Source organism: Rhinolophus hipposideros, assembly GCF_964194185.1.
Source record: "Rhinolophus hipposideros genome assembly, chromosome: 3".
NCBI classification, from domain to species: Eukaryota; Metazoa; Chordata; class Mammalia; order Chiroptera; family Rhinolophidae; genus Rhinolophus; species Rhinolophus hipposideros.
Window position 1 is genome coordinate 104,604,586 of NC_138049.1, and position 19,209 is coordinate 104,623,794.

Consider the following 19,209-nt stretch of genomic DNA (forward strand, 5'->3'; position numbering starts at 1 on the left):
CTGTGGGTGGGAGTGAGGGGTCTCTTCACGTGTTTCCAAAGGGTGAATCCTCCGCAGATGTTCCATGCAGGGGCTTCCCCAGGGGCGTCTCTGTCCTGGGCTCATAATCCTCACAGCCTTTGGGTAGAGGCTCAGCAAAGAAACTGTGTGACACCCACCGGCCCCCACAGGCATTGCAGGGAACCCCGTTACCTTCAATGAGAATGGAGACGCGCCCGGGCGCTATGACATCTACCAGTACCAGCTGCGCAATGGCTCTGCTGAATACAAGGTCATCGGCTCTTGGACTGACCACCTGCACCTCAGAGTAAGCTCCTGGCCAGAGGGCAGGGAGGGGCCCCAGGGGATGGAGAGAGCCACTCACCCGCTCCCAACCCCGGGGTCGGGGAACTGAGGGGAGGCAGCACCTCAGTAATCCTGATCCTCAGGATTGCTGCAGCCAAGATGGAGTTTTCTCCCCTGCTCCCTCCCAGACCCCTGAGGCCCCCACCCCGAAACAGAGGACAGGGCAGCTGGACTTCTGCCCCTGCCCTTTCCTGTGGCCTGGGGCCTTCCTGCCTGCTGCCCACTCACAGGACAAAAAGCTCCGGATGAACGAGTCACTGGAGGGAAATGGCACAAAGGCTTGGTGGGTGTGGGGCAGAAAGGTGAGGACAAGGGGCCATGTTTGGACAGAGGAGGTTGTCTGAAGGCAAAGCGCTCAGTCAGAGGTTGAGTAGGGAGCTGTGTGAGAGTTAGTCCTGCCGCACTGTTACACCTCACTGGAAGGCCGTCATTTTTCTGGGTATTATGGGAGGATGGGAAGGAACTTCTCCTGGGTCCTCCTAGCCACACTTTCCCAGCTCCCGTTGCCCCAGGGACATGGTGGCTTTCCCTCTCTGGCCCTCAGTGTCCCCAGCCATGAAATAAAGTAGTGTTTTTAGAGAGAAAGGACCTGTGGTTCATTCCCCAAGGAAATGCCTATGGGCTTGGTCTCTACCTTGCAAGGTGAAAGGGGTGAGCCGTGCTCGAGTGGGCACGAAGTGACATCTAGACGGACCAGAGAGTTTCCTGAGGCCCAGGTCCACATCTGGCCTCAGCTGTTCTTGTTCCTGATCCCGGGAGAGCTGCATGGATGTCCCTGCTGTCTCCTCTTGTAATAATCTCTTCTAATGATGAGACCCTGGAGTTCTTCAAAGCACTTTCTGTCCATGATCTCATTTAGCCCAACAATCCTCTCAGTCAGAGGAAGGATCTCAGGAAACCCAGCCTGAGGGGCATTCTGAAGGCCACACAGCACTGTGGGGACAGGGCCCATTCCTATGGGGATGCTCCTTGGGTTGCTGAGCGGAGACAGACAGACAGAACAGGGCAGGTGGGAGCACTTGGCAAAGTGGGACCATACCCCAGGTGGAGCCGTGTCTGCTTTTGGTGCAGTGAGTGGAGCAGTGGGGGCCAGTGACTCAGTTCCCTAGCAGCGACAGCAGCCGCCCCAAATGCTTGCTGAGCACCTGCTGTGTAGGTCTGCTGTTCTAAGCATGTGACCTTCTTGTGAGGACAACAGGCCTGAGAGGCAAGCAGGCACTATTATTATCCCATGCTGCAGACGTGGTAAGTGAAGGCAGGGTGTGAGGGGGTGGGGCTTGCAGTAGACTCCTCTGAAGATCTGCTCCCCAGTAATGCAAGGTCCCTCCACTGGCATGGAGTTGGGGTGCGGGAGGGGCAAGGGAGGGCCTGGACCTCAACTACCACACTTTCCCCACTTTCTCCTTGAGTGCTCAGTTTAGGCTGTGCTGTGGGGGCCACAGAGCAGGGAAGACACAGGGGGCCTAGGAAAAGGCCTCCCCCTGCTTGCCCACTGTCTTCTTCCAGGGTCTGAGGAGGCCTCTTATGGCCGGTGCCCGGACTTACGACTTCTCTTATAGATCCACAGAGATCCACTGTCCCCACTGTGTGTTGGCCCTGTCTGGGGCCTGGAGAGGCAGCAGGGAAGCAAGCACAAAGCCCCTGCCCTCGTGGAACTGATGTCCTGATGAAATAAAAGGGTTTGCATTATGACTTCTAAGTGGCAGCCACCCTAAGTAACAAAGGGCAAAGTGGCTTTATATCTTCTATCACTGAATAAGATGGAAAACAAAGGTTCAGAGAGATTGAAGTGTTTGCTCAATGCCACACAGCCAGCTAGCAACAGAACTGTGATCCCCGAGTGTGACCACATTCACTGCTCTTTCCACTGGAGCTAGAGTTTTCCAGAACACCCACCATTACCCTGTGTCTTCCTGGGAAAGGTCCTTCCCTGGCAGTCTCACAGCTCCAGTACACAGGCATTGTCCTGCCTCGTCTTTCCGGCAGGATGGTGGCACTGGCCATTGCTGTTCTCTTTGGCTACCAGGGAGCTACAGGACAAGCTTCTTCCTCGAGGTTTTATACCCCCTTACCATAAGGCCATCTTTGGATTCTCCACCCCACCTTGTTCCTCAGCTCTGAAACCCTCCCCTTGGCCCGGAGCCAACTGGTTATTCTTACTCCAGGAGAGTACCTGGCACATACGTGGCACCAGTCCAGGGCGGCCCACTGCTCTCTAAGCATATGTTTCTCCTAAGAGTCACTTCATGTAGAACGGATGCTTTGAATACGGCTCCTAAGTGTGGTCAGCTCCCTTTGCCCAGTGCCTGGAGCTCTTCTGGGGCTAACTTTCCAGAATTTTGTAACATTCATGGTAAGTGCCCATGCTCTTGTGGCTCCTTTGCTCACAGCATTGTGTGTTTAGGGATGTGTGATGGTGGCTAGCACTATTATAGAGCAAGGTGTCAAGAAACACTAACCCCTGGGCGCACATTAAGTGTCCTCTGACTAACCCTTTGTCTGTCGTGTCTGCGGACCTCAGCTCCCTGTGCCGCAGGAGGAGGCCCCATGGGCCACGCATAGGCAGCGCTTCTCCCACTCCCGCGTGCACCCGAATCACTGCGGGTCTTGTTAAAACTCAGATTCCGAGTCAGTAAGTCTGGGGTGGGCCAAAATGTCGCCTTTCCAACCACCTCCTAGGTGATACTGCTGCTGCTGGGCTGGGGGCCACTGGTGAGCAGCGAGGCCATGAGGGGCTGGGAATCAGACTCCTGAGCCCTTTGCTCTGCGGTGTGACTAGCCTGTCACTGCTCTGCTCTGAGCTCAGTCTCCCCAGATTCCCCACAGGTCAACCACAGGGGAATCATGTCGGGGAGCTCATGTACACGCAGCTGTTGGATTCAGCAGGTCTGTGGGGCCTGGGAGGCTGGATTGTTTGGCCAAGTAATTGGGTGATTCAGGTGTGGGGTAGCAGGGTGCCCCCGGGTGGGGCAGCGCAGGGACTGGGGGCGTGTGCTGAGGCCCGCTCCTCCGTGCTGTCGTTGTCAGATAGAGCGGATGCTCTGGCCAGGGAGTGGGCAGCAGCTGCCCCGCTCCATCTGCAGCCTGCCCTGCCAGCCAGGTGAGCGGAAGAAGACGGTCAAGGGCATGCCCTGCTGCTGGCACTGTGAGCCCTGCACCGGGTACCAGTACCAGGTGGACCGCTACAACTGTAAGACCTGTCCCTACGACATGCGGCCCACCGAGAACCGCACCGGCTGCCGGCCCATCCCCATCGTCAAGCTGGAGTGGGACTCGCCCTGGGCCGTGCTGCCCCTCTTCCTGGCCGTGGTGGGCATCGCGGCCACACTCTTCGTGGTGCTCACCTTCATGCGCTACAACGACACGCCCATTGTCAAGGCCTCCGGCCGCGAGCTGAGCTACGTGCTGCTGGCCGGCATCTTCCTGTGCTACGCCACCACCTTCCTCATGATCGCGGAGCCCGACCTGGGGACCTGCTCCCTGCGCCGAATCTTCCTGGGGCTCGGCATGAGCATCAGCTACGCGGCCCTGCTCACCAAGACCAACCGCATCTACCGCATCTTCGAGCAGGGCAAGCGGTCGGTCAGTGCCCCGCGCTTCATCAGCCCCGCCTCACAGCTGGCCATCACCTTCAGCCTCATCTCGCTGCAGCTGCTGGGCATCTGCGTGTGGTTTGTGGTGGACCCCTCCCACTCCGTGGTGGACTTCCAGGACCAGCGGACGCTCGACCCCCGCTTCGCCAGGGGCGTGCTCAAGTGCGACATCTCCGACCTGTCCCTCATCTGCCTGCTGGGCTATAGCATGCTCCTCATGGTCACGTGCACCGTGTACGCCATCAAGACGCGTGGGGTGCCCGAGACCTTCAACGAGGCCAAGCCCATCGGCTTCACCATGTACACCACCTGCATCGTCTGGCTGGCCTTCATCCCCATCTTCTTTGGTACCTCGCAGTCGGCGGACAAGGTGAGTGTGGGGCCGGCGGGGGGTGGGTGCGCAGTGGGGTGACGGCTGAGAGCAGGGGTCAGCCTCCAGGGGCTGGCCGGCCAGCCACTCTGCTCCAGAACTGCCTTTTTCATGCCTCATTCTGTCTTCTCTCTCCGTTGTGGGGTTTTTCTCCAGGTTCTGGGTTTTCTCTCCTCTCTCCCTTCATTTCCCTGTTCCTGCCTCCTCTCCCTTTTCTCTCCTTGTCCCATCTCTCTCCTTCCTCCTCCCCCCCCCCCCCGGCTTGTTAGCTGCCTCCTCTCTTTCCCCATCTCTCCATCCCTGCCTCTCCCACCTCCTCTCTTTCTCCTTCCCATCTCTTCACCTTCTTTCCTCCCCCTTCCTCTCTCTTCCCTGTTAGCCTGGGAGGCTGCACCCTCTGTCATTCTTCATTTTTTTCTACACTCTCTTTTCCCTTACTTTTCTCTCTACTCAGCCCCATCTTCCTTTCTGTCCATTCCTCCCTTCTTCCTCCTCTGTCCGGCCCTCTCTCTGCCTTCACAGGAACCCCATGGGGCCCTGAGACGGGAGGTACATCAGGCACTCTCTCTCCCCAGCCCCAAACCACCCTAAAACCCAGGAGTCTGGGACCTGGCAGTGTCAGCCGGGACCCTTCCCTTTCCTGGCTGAAGCTGCAGAGGGGCTGCGCCTGCTGGCTCTGCCAGGCCATCCTGCGCACACCCCAAGGGCCCTGTGGATTCTGCTCGCATCACAGCACAGGGCTGCCTAGGCTCCAGGGGATTCTCGTGGAGAACTGGGAGCCCCTGCGGCAGAGGCCAGCAACAGGGAGGATCATTGGCATCCAGGACCCCAGCTCCTGGTCTGAGCTCTGTGTCTAACTGGGATCCTGGGCAAGCCGGATGGCCTCTCTGCCCCCAGTTTCTCTTTCAGTATATGGGGGCCATGATCTTTCCCCTGTGGTCCTTCCCCAGGCGTTGTAACAATCACACAACATGATGGATGTAAGAGCAGCTTACAGAGACTGGGGCTGAGGAGGGTGATGGGGATGAGGTTAGTGAGATGGCAGGGCAGGTGGCATAGGACCCACACTTAGCATGTCCAAAGGCCCTCCTCATCTGTGGCTTTTACATGAGTGAGAAGGGAGCCACTGTAGGGTTGTGAGCAGTGACGGCGGTGTTGATGTGGGTTTAAACGGGTCCTCTGGCTGTGGGGTGGGGCCCTGAGGACGGTGGGGTGGGATCAGGGCACCAGTGTGGAGGTTACCGGATAATCCCGACTGAATCCCGACTGGAAGCTGCTGGCATCAGGAGAGGTGAGGAGTGGGGGATTCTGGATGGATTGTATGTGGGGTGAGAGACGCAGAGGAGAGTCAAGGGTGACTGTGGTCTTTGGAGTGAGCATGGGAAGGAAGGAGTGTTGCACACTAAGTGGGGAGATGACAGCGGAGCCGGGTGGGGTGCAGGTCTGGGGGGCCTGTGGACGTGCTACGTGTGGGATGCCTGTTAGTGTCCAAGTGCAGCTGCTGAGTCGGTGGTTCCAGGAGCCTGGAGTTCGGGGGCGAGGGCCAGCCTGGAGACGTAACTGGGTTGTCGTCAGCCTGGGGATGGCATTAAAAGCCGTGAGCCTGGGTAGGAGCTCGTAGGAATGCTTGGCTTTCAGTGAGGCAGACACCAAAGCCGTGATGGATGGGTACTTGTCATATGTCAGACACTTTACTAATGGCCAGCGGGTCTCACAATCGCAGGCGAGGGTAGATAGCACCATCCCCATTTACAGATGACGGCATGGAGTCACAAAGAGGCAAAGTGACTTGTCTAAGGTCACACAGCCAGTAGGTAGCACGGCTAGACGTGACCCTACTCTGTCGAACTCAGAAGCCCCCAACCCACAAACGCCCTCTGGGATACCTCTCCTGCCCAGGGGATTCCTTGGTAGGCGCCCACCTCTTCTCCAGCTCCTCAAGGGCAAGAGCTGTGCTCTGCACTCCAAATGCCTTGGACCAGGCCCGGGGAGGCCTGTGGCCTCTCTCCCAGTGTGGTGTTGTGGGCTGGGGGTTCCAAGAAACAGACGTTGGGGCTGGCAGTGTGTGCTGATGTCTGAGACCAGGCCTGGCTCCAGGCCACCAAAGCAGCCACTGTGCCCAGCTCATACTGAGAACCAGGTCTCCAGTTCCCACCAGACCTGCGGGAGGCCCTCCCTGCTGAAGGCAGGTGCAGGCGCAGCCCCCCCCCCCCTTAAGTGCCCAGGGGGCCCATGAAGCCAGCAGGGGAGGCCGCCCCACACTGCAGGAAGCTGGCAGTTTGAGAAATTACCCTCAATAATACCAGGAGGCCCCTTCCCACGCCTCCTCAGAGAGTAGAGGTACCCAGCTGGGAGGCCGACAGCATGGTGATTAAGCCCCTGGCTCTGCCTTCCATAATTTCCTCAGGCTGCCTGCCGCACACGCACACGCTCTCTAGAGGGGTCCCTGCGAAAGCGGAGTATCAAGTGTCAGACCCTCCCACCTCCAGAATGGGCCCCCCCTTCACTCCACCAACATCTCTCCAGGTGACCCCACGTGCCTCTGATTTCTCCCTTTTTAGGAGGCTCTCTTCAGCATGATTATGGAAAGGAGACTCTGAGGTAATCTCTTCTGAGGCCCAGAGAGGAGCAGGGCCTTGTTCCAGGTCACATAGCCGGCTGGCTTCACACCCATATGAAGAGCTGGCCACATGACCCAGCTCTCCCGCTGATGGTGGGATGCGGGACGTGCCCCCTCCTTCCCTGGGCTTCTGCATGAGGAAGGGGTGGCGGAAAAGAGCTCTGAAGTCCCTGCCAGGTCAGACCACAGGCTTCTTAGAGGCTCAGGCCACCCTGGGGCTGGATCTGTTCTGTGTCACGTCAGAGCTGCAGCATGGCCCAGTGGAAGCTGCAGGCCTGGCTGCCAGGGGTGTGTGTGTCTCCTCGTCCTTGCAGGTGTGGATGGAATGGAGTAGGGCTGTTGTGAGGAGTTGTGGTGTGGGTACAGAGGGTGTGTTTGCAGATGTGTGTGTGCTTTTTCGTGCATGTTCAGTGGAGGATGGGCGGTGTGTGTCTATGTGAGTGCATGTGGGCATATGTGTGTGCACATTTGGGCAGGCGGGGGGTTCATGGATGCGGTGTGTGTGTGTGTGTGCAGATTAGGTGTGTGTACCCAGCAGTGTATGTGCAGATGTGTGAGTGCAAGTGTGAGTGTGTGCGGGTATATGTGCTCAGGCATGCATGCAGATGTGTGTGAACCAGGTGCTTGAAGGGGTGAATGTGTGTGTGTGAGTCAGGGATGATTGTGCGGTGGTGAGTTGTGTGTGTGAATGCAGAAATGCACGTGTATACAGGGGTGTGTTTGTGGGCGTGCATGTGTGCACACGTGCCCCTCCCCCCAGGGTGCAGGCGGTGCTGCAGAGTGGAGCTGTTGTGAGCTCTGGTGAGCATGTGGCTGGATTTCCCAGCCTTAGCCTGGATTTCCAGGGCTTCCCGCTGCAGCCGGGCAGCTTTACTCTGAGCCGACTGGAGCGGGGCTTCTGCACCGAGTGGGGTTACTGCTCAGCCGGGCTTGGGCAGGACGTGGCCACAGAGGCCCGCCAGGTTGTGAAGTTCACTTGTCTGGTTTATATAGACCCTGAGGATCTCAGTGCCCACGGGATCAGTCTGGGAAGTAGCCCAGAGCAGGCAGAACTCCGTGGCCCCCACCAGGGCCCCTAGCACTCTGTCTCCACCAGGCCTTGCACAGAAACAGCGACTCCATCACCCACTGCCACAGCAGCTCCTTTCTGTGCCCTTCACCGCACCCCAAGGTGATCTCTGTCCTCCCTGTCAGACCCAGGCCTGACCGCCTCCTTCCCCCGGAGAACACTGACTTGTGAGGCCTAACGCAGGATTCCTTACAGAGAATGGAGTACAGCAAGGGCCTGACCACAGACGGGAGTGGAATGGCAGCAGTTCGGGCACCTCTGGAACGGGAGATGGGTGGATGGGAGTGGAGGTGAAATCACATCCTGAACGTGGCCTCTCTTTCTGCCTCTTTTTAAGACCTGCATCCAGGGTCTTCTCTCTGTAGGAGTGCCCGGTGTGTTCTAGAGGCTCTAGACGACCCCTGCTTCTCCAGTAGGGCTAACATGCTACCACCTCCTGCTGGCAACGTGCACCTTCACACAGGGGGCTCCGGAACAGTGCCCAAGCCCGTGGTGGGCTGGGAATTCCAGACCCTGGGTCAAGGAAAGGGACCGGGTATACACAGCCCCACTTCTGCTGTGCAAAGGGCAGGCCACCCACAGCCTGGGATGGCTGGAGGAGCCCAGGGCCCATGCTGGGAGAGGGGCAGCAGCAGGTGGGGACTGCTTTGCCTCGGTTTGCTCTGCGTACTACACCCCTCCTTGTCTTATGTTGGCAGAAAGGCTCCTAAGCTGGAAAGCAGACTAGGACAAAACACCAAGGACTGTGCCATGCTTATGAGAACTCCAGAGTTTTCAGGGCGCAGCACAAAATGAAAACGAAGGGCTCTTGTTAAAGAATTATTCAGGATTCAAGATGGCAGCAGCAGGACATTAAACCAAGCGTGGGCCCGTCTCAGCACAGGCCTCTGTGTGACTGCCCAGCTCGCGTGCCCAGGGCTCACTCTGCCTGTGGTATTGGAGGGGCTAAGCGTCCCACACTGGGTCAGGGCAGCGTGGAATTGAACCCAGGCCCCTGGTCCCCAACACAAGTCTGTGTCCACTGTAGGGCTCACTCAGGGCTCTGCCCAGAGAGGGAGGCCTCTATCCCCATCCCGCCATCTCCATATGGGCCCAATTGTACCCCCCATTACAAGGTGGGGACAAAGGGCCTAAGAAGGAAACATGATCCCTATACCCAAGAAGCCCCAGTATAAAAGGAGAGACTGCCCCTGCCCCTAGGGAACCCCTATCTAATGAAGGAGACACCCTGTCCCCAGGGAACTCCCAGTCCAATGGGAAGACCCAGCTAACAGGTGTATTCTTGTTATCCAGACTTCTACTGTTTCATCCAAGAGTCTATTGTGATGCTCTGGAGCCCCCTCCCCTCCCCTCCTCCTCTCCTGGCCACCAGCCCCCTCCCACTGGCTTGTCATGACCTTTCCTCATCCCCTAGCTGCGAGGCAGCTCCCTGCCGTGGGTGAGAGTGTGGTTTTCGTGTGAAGACTGAGGTGGCTGTCTGTGTGAGGAGGGCTGTGTGCTCACTGGGGAACAGGCCCTCTTTCCCCTGGGTCTGTGACATTTTTCCAAACAGTGGGAAATGGAACAGCCTCTCCACACTCCTAGTGTCCTTCCCCAACTTTTATGTGGCTTCACAGTCTGTGCTTGGGTAATAACATCATTGTTTGGGTGAGGTAGGCGCTATCATCCCATTGCACAGATGAGAAAACTGAGGGAAGAGAGGGATGAGACTTCTCCAGGGTCACACAGCTCTCTCCTGTCAGACTGCAGAGCTTTTCCAGCCCTTCTCCCAAAGGTGGGAAACTTGAGGAAGGGTGGCTGGAATGAAGGCCTTCCGTTCCAGGTCATGAGGTATTTATGGAGAGGAGCAGGAGATAGGGAGGACCATGAGAACAAAGACCTGCCCCCACCCTCAGGGGCTACCAGATGAAGCCAGGGCCCCTGGGACCTTAGGAAGCAAGGCAGATCATGTCCCCCGCTGCTGGTCTGGGTGCAAGGAATGAAGAGTGTCACGGGGTGTTGGATAGAGCTTGGGCCAGGGAAACTTCCAAGAGGACGTGGCACATCAGCCAGGCCACAGGGGAGGGGGCCTGAAATAGCAGATTTCATGGACAGAGCATCATGCTTCCCCGTGTCCCGACCTGGGGACCACAGCCTGAGCTTCCTTGGGCCCCACCCCGGCTGAGGGCAGCCAGAGGGGCTGCTGAGCTCTGGGGGACTGGGAGGGAGACACGAGGAGGGGAATCCCAGGTGGAGTCGGAGGGAATTGTCAGGCCCTGCCTGGAAGGCCCCACTATTGAAGAATGGATTATCCGACACCCAGATTAATGGACTTTCATTTTGCTAAACATCTGTCACCGTTAGTGCTGGCGAGCGAGCGTGAAATGAGCTTTGACTGTGCTGCCGCTGCCGCCTCACGCTGGGCGCTGTGGCTCCCATGCCAGTGGCCTGCTCTGCACAGGGTGGCACGTCGGGGGGCAGCCACTGGAGGGGGGCCTGGTTGAGGGGCTGTGGCAGAGCCCCCACAGGCGTTCATGTCACTCCCAGCCCTGTGCAGGGGGCTGCTCCTGAGAAGGGTCAGGTACAGTCCCGTCAGGACCCCTCCTCAGGGCTGGTGCCTCCTCCAGACAGCACGTAACAGCGGGAAACACTTCTGTGTACTTTCCGTGTGCCCGAGGTGGTTTTATATAATTTACCGTTTATCAGTCTTTTCATCCTCACAACAGGCCTGTGAGGGAAGTACGGTACTGTAATTATCATGCCCATATAGGTGAAGAACCTGAGGCACAGTGATGGGACTTGTCAAAGATCACGTAGCTACAAGTGGTGGCGTGAGGATTTGAACTCGGGGATTCCGGTCTAAAGTCCCAGCTCTATACCACGACTCCACTCTGCCCAAAGCCCGGGGGACACAGGCTGGTCCCTGAGTCTGTCCCTGCTGTGTCTGCCTCTGGGGTGAGTGGAGGGTCAGGGCGTGAGAGGCCCGGGCGGAGCCCGCGCTAACGCCTCCCGCGGCCCGTCCCCAGCTGTACATCCAGACGACGACGCTGACGGTCTCAGTGAGTCTGAGTGCTTCCGTGTCCCTGGGGATGCTCTACATGCCCAAGGTCTACATCATCCTCTTCCACCCGGAGCAGAACGTACCCAAGCGCAAGCGCAGCCTCAAAGCTGTCGTCACCGCCGCCACCATGTCCAACAAGTTCACGCAAAAGGGCAACTTCCGGCCCAATGGGGAGGCCAAGTCTGAGCTCTGCGAGAACCTCGAGGCCCCAGGTGAGTGCCTGCCCCGCCCCCTCCCTCTGGGCCCGCCCAGGCCCCGCCCCCTCCGTGGAGAGGGACAGCTCCCCACCCTCACCCCTAGCCAGGTCCTGTTGGGACTCTGGGAGAACTACCCCCACCCCACCCGGCCCCCCGCCGGTAAGCAGCTGCCCACCCAGAGGGAGCTCTGGGAGCACCTTGCCGATGCAGGGTAGTGCCCCTCTGCCCCACTTGCCAATCCTCCAGGTCCCTCCGCCATGCCCGCCCTAGCCACGCCCTTCCAGGGACTCTGCCCCAATTAGGGGGAAGGCCATGGAGGGCCTGGTTCATGTACCAGTGTGATACCCCGGGATTTTTCTGCCCTGGAACCCACATCTGGGCCTGTGACCTTTCAGTCCTTCTGGGAGAAGCTGTAGTCTAGAAGGCCCCTGTTCTCTGGCCCTTTGTTAACCTGGGAGCTGTGACCCTGGCACCAGCCCAGCCACCCCCTAGCAGGACCCTAGAGATGGAGACTCAGGACATAGACTGGGATGAGTAAGTGAGGGGTGGGGTGGGGGGTGGGGGTGGGGGCTCCAGGAGCTGCAGTTCTCAAATAGCAGGGTGGCCCCAGGGGTTTGACACAGGAGATATCAGCTGTAGAGGTCGTGCTTTGAAATGGCCTGGTGAGAGAAGGAGGCAGGGAACTCGGCCTCTGAGGGACAGGGCCAAGGTCCACGCCTGGGTAGGACAGATCCCTCAGGCTGGTTCAGGTGTGTGCACGGGGAGGAGCAGAGCCACCGTCTTTGCCAACTTCCCTGGTTCCCCTGGAGTCAGCCCTCTGTGTGAGGAGAAGAGGTGGAGAGTGGGAGAGAGAGGCAGGGCATGTGAGGGACGGGTCAGGCCTCAAGGGGACCAGTGATACGAGGTCGGACAATTACATTTGCGAACTCATCCTAGAAAAAGTGCCACGTACCTCATTGCTGAATATCACTCCGGTCACCTTCGAAGTCCTCCCCTAGGAAAGCTATGCACTGACGCCAGCACCTAGTCCACCCTTGAAAGCAATTCTGGAACTCTTTTTCTGGAATGGCCATCAGAGCTGTCATTGTATCACCCTTGATGTCTTGAATGTCATCAAAATGTCTTCCTTTCAATATTTCCTTTATCTTCGGGTAAAGAAAGAAGTCATTAGGGGCCAGATCAGGTGAGTAGGGAGGGTGTTTCAATACAGTTATTTGTTTACTGGCTGAAAACTCCCTCACAGACAGTGCCGAGTGAGCTGGGGCATTGTCGTGATGCAATTTTTTGCAACAATTCGCCATGAATTGTTGGCGAAAAGTTCACGTCATCTAACTTTATCATGCAGCCTTTTCAGCACTTCCAAATAGTAAGTTTGGTTAACTGTTTATCCAGTTGGTACAAATTCATAATGAATAGTCCCTCTGAAATAAAACAAGGTTAGCAGAATCGTTGCAATAAGTTCACGAATTTAATTGTCAGACGTCGTAGTGGTGACCATTTCTTGAACCCTGTGTGCCACACCTGCCAGGTACCAGTTTTCATTCTCACAGCAACCTTGAAAGCAGGTATTTTTTGTCGTCTGCATGGAGGAGGAAAAGGAGGCCCAGAAAGACCAGGGAGTCACCTAGGTCACACAGCCATCAGGTGGCCGGGCCAGACCTGACCTCCTGCTATTCCCACTGCCCTCTGCCTTCTCGGACAGACAGTGGCCTCTGTCCTGGGATGAGCCACAGAACTGCCACCTGTAGGGTGGGTGGGGGCCTCCATGGGCCTCCCTTCCAGCTACTTCAGGGTGGGGAGGGTTGAGGGGTCACCATGTCACCCTGCCCCACTGCAGACCTTGGCTCCTGCTCTGGACACCTGTAAGCAACCACATGGTTTAAACGGCAGCTTCTCCTGCCTCCCCACACTCTGAGTCTTGGGGGACATCAGATCCTCGTGGGACCTAGGAGTGAGCACTCTGCCTTCTCCCTCTAGTACTGGGGGAAAGGCTAGAAGTATCGATGGCCGCAGGAGGGACGTGAACTAGACTGTGAAGGCCCAGAGTACTAGCTCCAAGGGGAGCCATTGTCATCCACCAAGAGTCCAAGGGAAACAGGAGATTTTTCCCTTCTGGTGCATTTGGGCTGGGGCAGTACCTCTTAAAGGGTCTCCATCTCAGGGCTCTGGGGGAGGCATCGTCCCCTCCATTCTCAGCACAGGTCCCACATGTTGAGACAATATCACATATGGGAAGGACAGTTTCTTCCTACATCCAAACAGGATTTTTCACTTGAATGATCTTCACAGCAGTCCAATGAGGCTCCTTGATTCCCACCTGAGGCCCTGAGAGGGTGAGTGACTCTCGTGAGGTCACACAGCAAGGTGGTGGCTGGCTGGCCCCACACCGTGTCTTTCCCTGGACCCTGACTTCATATGTTCTCTCTGTCCTTGCTCTCTGCTGAGCACTATACCTGGCCTTTGGAGTACCCTCTCCTTTGATAGACCCCTCCAATGGCTATGTTAACACCACCACTCTCCACCAGATGACCTCTGGCTCTCTGCAGTCCTGTTTCTCCTCCCAGAGCACCAGTTTCCCTGCACCTACAGCCCTGGGACTCTGAAATTAGAAGGGACAGAGTGTCCTCACAGGACACCCCACCGCTGGCCTTTCGTGTATACCCAAATGCAGCCCCTACCCAGGCCCTGTGTGTCCCTGCTCTCTGCCCCCTACTCCTGACTTTGTTTTCCTCCTTTCCACAGAGACTTCCCCTTCCCAGGCCACCCCCCAGGTCATTCTCTGCTGGTGCAGGAACAGGTCTATCAAACCAGCTGTGCTCTAGGGCACGTGAGTGAGTGGGGCATTAGCCCTCACCGGTGTCTAACTGGAGGTGACACCCTGACCCCAAAGGTGACGCTCATGGTGCTGTGACAGGCGAGGGAATCAGAAAGGGCAGACTTAGCCCCATCCCCGCTAGACAAGGACGGGGGTGGAGGCATGGCAAGGGAAACCCCAATGTTCACAGCCCCCTGCTTCCTTCAAGGGAAGGATGAGAGCTGCCCACTTGCCCCCTGAAGCGAGGGCCAGAGGCCAGGGCTCCTTTCCCCCTCTGTGTCCCAGCTCAGTGACAACAGGGGCCATGGAGGTACTAGGCAGGAGCCGGGTGATTAATTCCAGGGACAGCCAGACTGAAGGGGGTGTGAGTGGGAGGAGTGGGGAGGTGTCACTCCTGTGGAGTAGGGACATTTTTCACTTTGTCACTGGCAGGCCACGTATCTTTAAACAAACAACAGAATAAATAATTCAGGGCCCCGATTGCAGGCAGATTGGGTGAGGAGACATGGGGGCAACAAATGGGGTTGTCAGCTCCTGCCTGCAGCTGCCCAGCTAATTGTTCTCTGAGGTTGTGGAGCCTGAACACTAGCAGCGAGGGCCTGTCACCAGCAGGGGATGGGTTTGAGGCCCTCTGCTCACACCCCCTTGTCCCTTCCCCTCATACTGAGGATGCCCTGGGGAGTCACTCCCCCATCCTCTCCTCATCGCTGTAGTTATTTCAGCGCTGCTCCTTTGCCGGCATTTTGCAAGGTTTAAAGAGTATTTCCATCCACCTCGTAGCTGAGAGCCAGCCAAGGGTTAATTATTATCCCATTTTACAGATGAGAGAATTGAGGCTCCAAGAGGTTCAGTTTATTGGAAGGGCCACATGACAGGTGCTGAGATCCGCTGTACTGGTGAGGGTAGGACCGGATTCCAAGTCTCCTGATTCCTGGCCAGACCCTTCCTTTTGTTCCTCACAGTTAGCTCTTGGGGGTCCCCGGGCACTCATTGCTCCCATTTTCCAGATGGTGACACTGAGGCTCTGCTGAGGGCCTCTGGGGCCTCTGGCTTATAGCTGAGGGCTGAATGCACTTCCAGGTTCTGGAGCCCCGGGTTGGATTTTCTATTGGAGACAGCTCTGATCTTAGAGGAACAACAGGGGCCCAAATGTCCCTAACCTCCCACCACTTTCTCTTGTCCCTGACCTGGCCATGGTACCTCAGCAGCAGCTCTCGGGCTCCCGTTTCCCTGCAGTTAGTGGAGATTTTGCTGGTGCTGCTGCTGCTGCTGAGGTTTTCCCTCACCTCAGGGCCGGGAGCTGCTGACAGGTTTACAGGTTTGGAAACTCAATTTTATCAGTTCACCCAGGGGGTGATGGAGCCCTGGGGAGCTGATTCTCACTAGCCTGGCCTACAGGCGTGGGATTCAGAGCTGGCTGCTGGCCCTTTTTCTGCTGGTGGGAGATAGGGTGGGGTAGAGTTGTGGGGGTGGGGGCTCCTTAGGAAAAGAAGTCTAGGTAAAAAGGGCCACCCCTCTTGTGTTACAGGCTGGGGAACTGAGGTCTAGCAGGGCAGGAAAGGCACTGCCTGACGTCACAGGGAGTCTGAGGCTCCTGTCTCTAGAGTGCTGATCTGCATGTCCTCCCACCTCCCCTTCAGCAGCTCTGTCACCCCTGGGTCCCAGTCTTCAGTCACTCTGCTCCCCTCCCCAAGTGCACCCCTGCCCAGGCCCCTCCTGGATGCTGCCCCATCAAAACTGACTGTCCTGTGGTCCTTCCTCCCTCTTGGTCACCCAGCACCCTGGAGGGGCATGGGTCATTTTAGAAGTGAAGGTGGGAATTCTTTGTACACTACAAGGGGCTGTGCTGTGTTCTTATTCTCCCCATTTCCTTCCATTAGCACCTGTCTGGGTGGCACCTAAAACTGGAAACTTCCTTGGTGCTGCCCAGCCAGCGTCTTCTGCTTGACTATTTCCAGCCAGTCCACTCTCAGCTCTGGCCAGGAGAAATTTCCTCCTTTAGCTCAGCGGCTCTCTGATCCTCGTGCCTCTGCCCTGGGCCACAGTGTGCCCTCTGCTCACCCCATCCCAGCACTGCTTCTTCCCACACTCGAAGGAGCCCTGAAAGGGGGACATAGTGGGCTTCCGGTTACACTGCGATGACAAATAGGCCCCAGAGCAGAGTGGCTCAATCAGATAGATGTTTGTTTCTCTCTGATACAATAGTACACAGTGGGTGGCAGGAGCGGGGACCCAGGTTCCCTCCATTTTGTTGCTCTGTCAACACCTGGAGGGTGGTCCTGGTTTTCATGGCCGAGGCTGATTGCCCTCAATGTCTGTTCTACCCATGGAAGGCAAAGGGAGGAGGTACAGAGGAAATAGCTCGTTTTAATCAAATGACATGGAAGTTGCACACAGCCCTTCCGTGCACGTGTCAGCAGGAATGTGGTCATGCAGGGCCACACGTAGCTGCAAGGGAAGCTGGGAAACGTAGTCCTTAACTTTGGCAGTCCTGAGCCCAACAAAAACGGGAAAGAGGACTGGGGGGATAGTGTGCAGCCCATCACACTGCTCCCCTCAATGTCCTCTTTGCCAGGCCAGACACCCCTGGCTGGCCCAGCAGAAGTGCCTCCTTTCCTGAGCTGGCAGGATCCTGCTGGACGGTCAGGGAAGGTTTATGACAAAGGGCACCATGATTTTCTTCCATCCAGCCTCCTCACTTGACTCCAGCAAAGCAGCCCCTACCCTAGGAAGCAATTCTGCCCTGATTGCTCTCCAATGAGCTGTCCCCCAGGCAGGACAGTACAACACCAAGGACCTGGCTAGCCTCCTCACCCTTCTGACCTCAGTTCCTCATTTTGCAATGAGGGTGTCACTTATCTAGCCTCCTCACTAGGTTGCTGTGAGGTCTGAACCTTGGAGGGGTGGAGGTTGGGGGAGCACTCATGCTGCCCATAAGAGCTGATGTCACCCAGGTGGGAGTGGGAGAAGAAGGTTGTGGCTGGGAAATGGGGGCTACCCAGACAAGCAGCCCCAGTCCCAGTGGTGGGTGAGCTGAGTGACGGGTTCAGATAATGGAGACTCAAGGCTGAGGTGAGACAGGGACACTCAGAAATGGGAAGAGTGGCTGCACAGAGGGCCGGGGGCCTGAGAACTTCCATTTCCTTTGAGCCTGGGGAGAAGGCTGAGTCAGTCACACGCCGCAGTTTCTAGCTTCTTAAGCCTCCTCTCGGGTTCCATTATTTATTTCCTCTGTCCCCATTCCCCACTCACTTCCTCTAGATTGCTAGTCTCTGTATATTCTTGGCATATGCTCTTCCAGAATGTGTGCTGTTGAGCTTCTGAAAACTACCCTTTGATAATATAGTTGGCCCTTAAACAACCCGGGGGTTAGGGGTGCCGCATGCCCTATACAGTGGAAAACTCCACGTATCACTTTTGACTCCCCCAAAATGTAGGTTGTCCCTTGGTATCATGGGGCCTTGGTTCCAGGACCCACCGTGGATGCTGAAGGCCCCTGTACAAAATGCTATAATCAGTGCACACAGTGCGCTCTGACAGCTCAGACTCCCAACCGCAGATCAAAAACAGAGCAGATGTTTACTGGAAAAAGAACAAAGTATGTATAAATGGACCTGCGAAGTTCAAATCGTGTTGTTCAAGAGTCAACTGTTTGAAGATTCTAGCATTACGTCACAAGTAAAAAGTGATCCTCTTATGTGGTGGAGTCAGGAGGCAGTAGGGGCTCTGTGGGGGGAGACCCTCATGGCAGGGTGGGGTTTGGGCAGGAGTGCTCAAAGGAGGGGTCCTATCTGGAGTGACAGGTGAAGAGGGAAGGGCACTCCAGGCAAGCAGCCCCACCTGAGCCACGGTGTGGAGGTGGGAAGGACAGACTGGAAGGCTGGACCCAGTGCAGGGAGGAAGCAGTGGATGGGCAGGGTGGGGCCGGCGCACAGATGGGGGTGTGTGGACTGCTCAGTTCAGGGGCCTGGACTTCATGCAGGGGGTTTGAGGCAGCCAGCCCCTAACTCCTGGGTATCCCTGGTCTCTCTCCTTCCAGTGCTGGCCACCAAACAGACCTACGTCACCTACAGCAACCATGCACTCTAGCTAGGCGCTGGAGCAAACGGAGGAGGAAAAATGGAGACCTCTGTGGATGGTGTGTGGAGCCAGGGCCACTCCCAGGGGCCCAGCTGATGTCCTGCCTACCCATGGGCGCCCACGAATGTGGCTTGGTGCTGAGGACAGCAGAACCCCAGCGGTCACTGCTGGGTAGCCTGGGCAAGCCGGGAGAGCGACAGGAGGAGGAGGAGGGGATGGGGTAGCTTCAGCCACCCCAAGACCTGCGTCTTGGACTAGGGCCCTTCCTGGCCCCAAATCACAGGGGCTCAGGTTGCGTGGGCCCCAGCGCTGGTTTTTCCTCTCTCCCTCTGTCTCTGCCTGTCTCAGTGGTGACCTTCTCTGTCTGTCTCCATCCCTGTCTTTGTTTTCTCTTATCTCTTTGTATCACCTTCTTTTCTCTTTGTCTCTGTCTGCGCGCTCTGCTTTTTCTGTATCTTCTTTCTTTCTGCCTCTGCCTCCTCTCGCTCATGAACTCTCTGTCTCCAGGTCTCTCCTGTTTTCCTCCTGTGCTCCACTTGGGTTTCTCCTCTCATGCATTTTTCTTTCCTGTCCTCAGTCCCCTCCCCACCTTCATTTGCGTCCAGCCTCTGCTTTCCTCTCCCTGCTACCCTTCCCCAGCTCACCAACTCTTACATGTCTCAAAAGAGAAAAAAGGAAAAAAAAAAATCAAAACACAAAAAAGCCAAACAAAAACAAATCTTGAGTGTGTTGCAAAGTGCTGCGTCCTCCTGGTGGCCTCTATGTGTGTCCCTGTGGCCCGCAGCCTGCCCGCCTGCCCCTGCCCGTCTGCTGTGTGTCCTGCCCGCCTGCCCCTCCTGCTGACGACACGGAGTTCAGTGCCTGGGTGTTTGGTGATGGTTATTGACGACAATGTGTAGCGCATGATTGTTTTTATACCAAGAACATTTCTAATAAACACATGGTTTTGCACCCTGGCTCCACATCCACTGAGAGTCTGGCAGTTGGACCTCAGGCCCAACCTGCAGCCAGAGGGCCTAAGAGGGAGGGAGGAGTTGGGTGACGGAGACCTAGGGCTTGGGGATGGTGGAGGCTGCTCCA

At 56.9% G+C, this 19,209-nt stretch overlaps 1 protein-coding gene across 1 annotated transcript in view; it reads left to right on the top strand.

Annotated features, from left to right (window-relative positions):
- Positions 1-19,093, top strand: part of GRM4 (glutamate metabotropic receptor 4) — a 118,372-nt gene extending 99,279 nt beyond the window's left edge. Inside the window, exons 8-11 of the mRNA XM_081044661.1 lie at positions 171-307; positions 3,373-4,308; positions 11,003-11,249; positions 18,089-19,093. Of these exons, the coding sequence (XP_080900787.1) occupies positions 171-307; positions 3,373-4,308; positions 11,003-11,249; positions 18,089-18,138 (1,370 nt within the window). The 3' untranslated portion in view covers positions 18,139-19,093. The remainder of the gene's footprint in view (positions 1-170; positions 308-3,372; positions 4,309-11,002; positions 11,250-18,088) is intronic.
- The last annotated feature ends 116 nt before the right edge of the window (positions 19,094-19,209 follow it).